General features: G+C 42.9%; 1 protein-coding gene across 1 annotated transcript in view; it reads right to left on the bottom strand.

The window, feature by feature from the left end:
- Window positions 1-1,768, bottom strand: part of LOC109286962 (torsin-1A-interacting protein 1-like) — a 29,620-nt gene that overhangs the window by 14,498 nt on the left and 13,354 nt on the right. Inside the window, exon 6 of the mRNA XM_019501787.1 lies at window positions 1,499-1,600. Within this exon, the coding sequence (XP_019357332.1) occupies window positions 1,499-1,600 (102 nt within the window). The remainder of the gene's footprint in view (window positions 1-1,498; window positions 1,601-1,768) is intronic.

Raw genomic sequence — 1,768 nt, forward strand, 5'->3', positions numbered from 1 at the left:
CTATACAAAATATCCAAATGTGATATGCAAGACAGTAATGGTGGGAAACGGGAAAGCAGCATGCATCACCCAAGCCCATGCACCTGCAATTCTGAGGAAATGGGAAGTATATCAGACCTCTTTGAAGAGCCTATCGGCATAGCAACCAGCAATTCATTACATCAGGATGGAAAGATTCATGCAGGAGTATAAAATAGAAAAGGTAAGGCTGGAGGCCCTGAAGGATGATAAGAAATTGGTAAAAGTGGTAAGGGAGATGGACAGGATGGTGCCGGCGGGAAACTTCAAAAAAGGACAAGTGAAGAAGGTGTGGGGAGCAGTGACCGGTAAACAAATAAAAGGTAAACATGCTGACCTAGCCCAATGGTGGGCTGTTGGCAGCAATTTGGCCACAGTGGAAGGGGAAGGAGTTAGAGCAGGTTTACTGCCTCAAATAACATATTTGTCATATTGGGGGGAGGGGGGTTGAACCATGAACCTCAAAAAGATGAGATAAGAACACCAATGGTGATGACTGGGTCACAAATGGCAGCCTTCAGCCTCGGCTGCATTACTTTGGCCCACCAGATGGTTTTGGGCCCCTGACCTAGAGGAAACTCCCATAAGGTAAGGAGCATAACTAGTTGGACAATTGTGTTCAAAGAACAGTCATTAACAGCTCAATGCCAAACCAGGAGGAAGCAACAGTGAGGTTCTCAGGGGCATGCACTGGGTCCAGTACTGAACCAGTACTCCAGTTAAGAACTTAGAGGATGGAACTGACAGTACACTTAGTAAATATGCAGATAATACCAAACTGGATGGAGTTGCAGACACTTCGGATGAGTCAACCATCTAATAATACTGGATTAGTCTAGAGATGAGGAAGGGGAAATGGAATAACAGGCCTTCAAATACAAAGAATACAAAGGATTGCAATAAATTATTTTCTGTGTGTACAGAGGATGGAACAAGAGGTAACAGGTTTAAACTGAGACATGGGAATTTAAATTGGATATTAGGAAGAACTTCCCAACTGTGAGGATAGTTAAGCACTCAAAGACATTGCTTAGGGAAGATGTTAAATCTCTGTTACTATGTTTTTAAGAGCTGATTGGACACTTGTCTGTGATGGTTTAGACTAGACAAATTTGTCTTGAGCAAGAAGTTGGACTAAGCCACGGTTTGCCAACCTGCAACGCACACTCCACAACTAGCACGGGCAGCCTCTGTACGGCATGTGGCAAGTCAGGGGGCAAGTAGCACAGCAGCAGATTGGGTAGAGGAAGGGGATAGAAGTGGCACCTGAAGAGGGTGTGGGGCTTAATGTGTAACACACTTGCCCAAAAAGGTTGGCCCCCAATGAACTAGATGATCTCCTAAGGTACTTGACCTATTTTAATATTATTTTATATTTATCTTGCACTAGCCCAAAGTTTAAAGAAACATAATTCACTAGCAACCACTAGAAATGAGTCCTGTATGGAAGAAAAGGCATCAGAAAATATATTGCTATTACCTTTCAGCAGTGAATGTGTGTCAGTCTTTGGACACTCAGCATTATAGCCATCAATGTCAACCTCTTCTTCCGCTTCCTCCTCTGCAACTCCCTCCATCGAATCTTTTGTGAAAACAATGCGTTATGTAAAGACAAAAGAAATGTCTGTCACAGAGCTCACTATTTTATTTACAGAGCTATCAGTGTGCTTGTCATTACAGAATTAATAATGTGGGTTCCTGACCCAAGATTGTTATGGCCTAAACTAACCATGGGACAAGGGTTACAAAA

The sequence above is a fragment of the Gavialis gangeticus genome, unplaced genomic scaffold (genome assembly GCF_001723915.1).
Source record: "Gavialis gangeticus isolate Ggan-Ray unplaced genomic scaffold, GavGan_comp1, whole genome shotgun sequence".
Taxonomy (NCBI): Eukaryota; Metazoa; Chordata; order Crocodylia; family Gavialidae; genus Gavialis; species Gavialis gangeticus.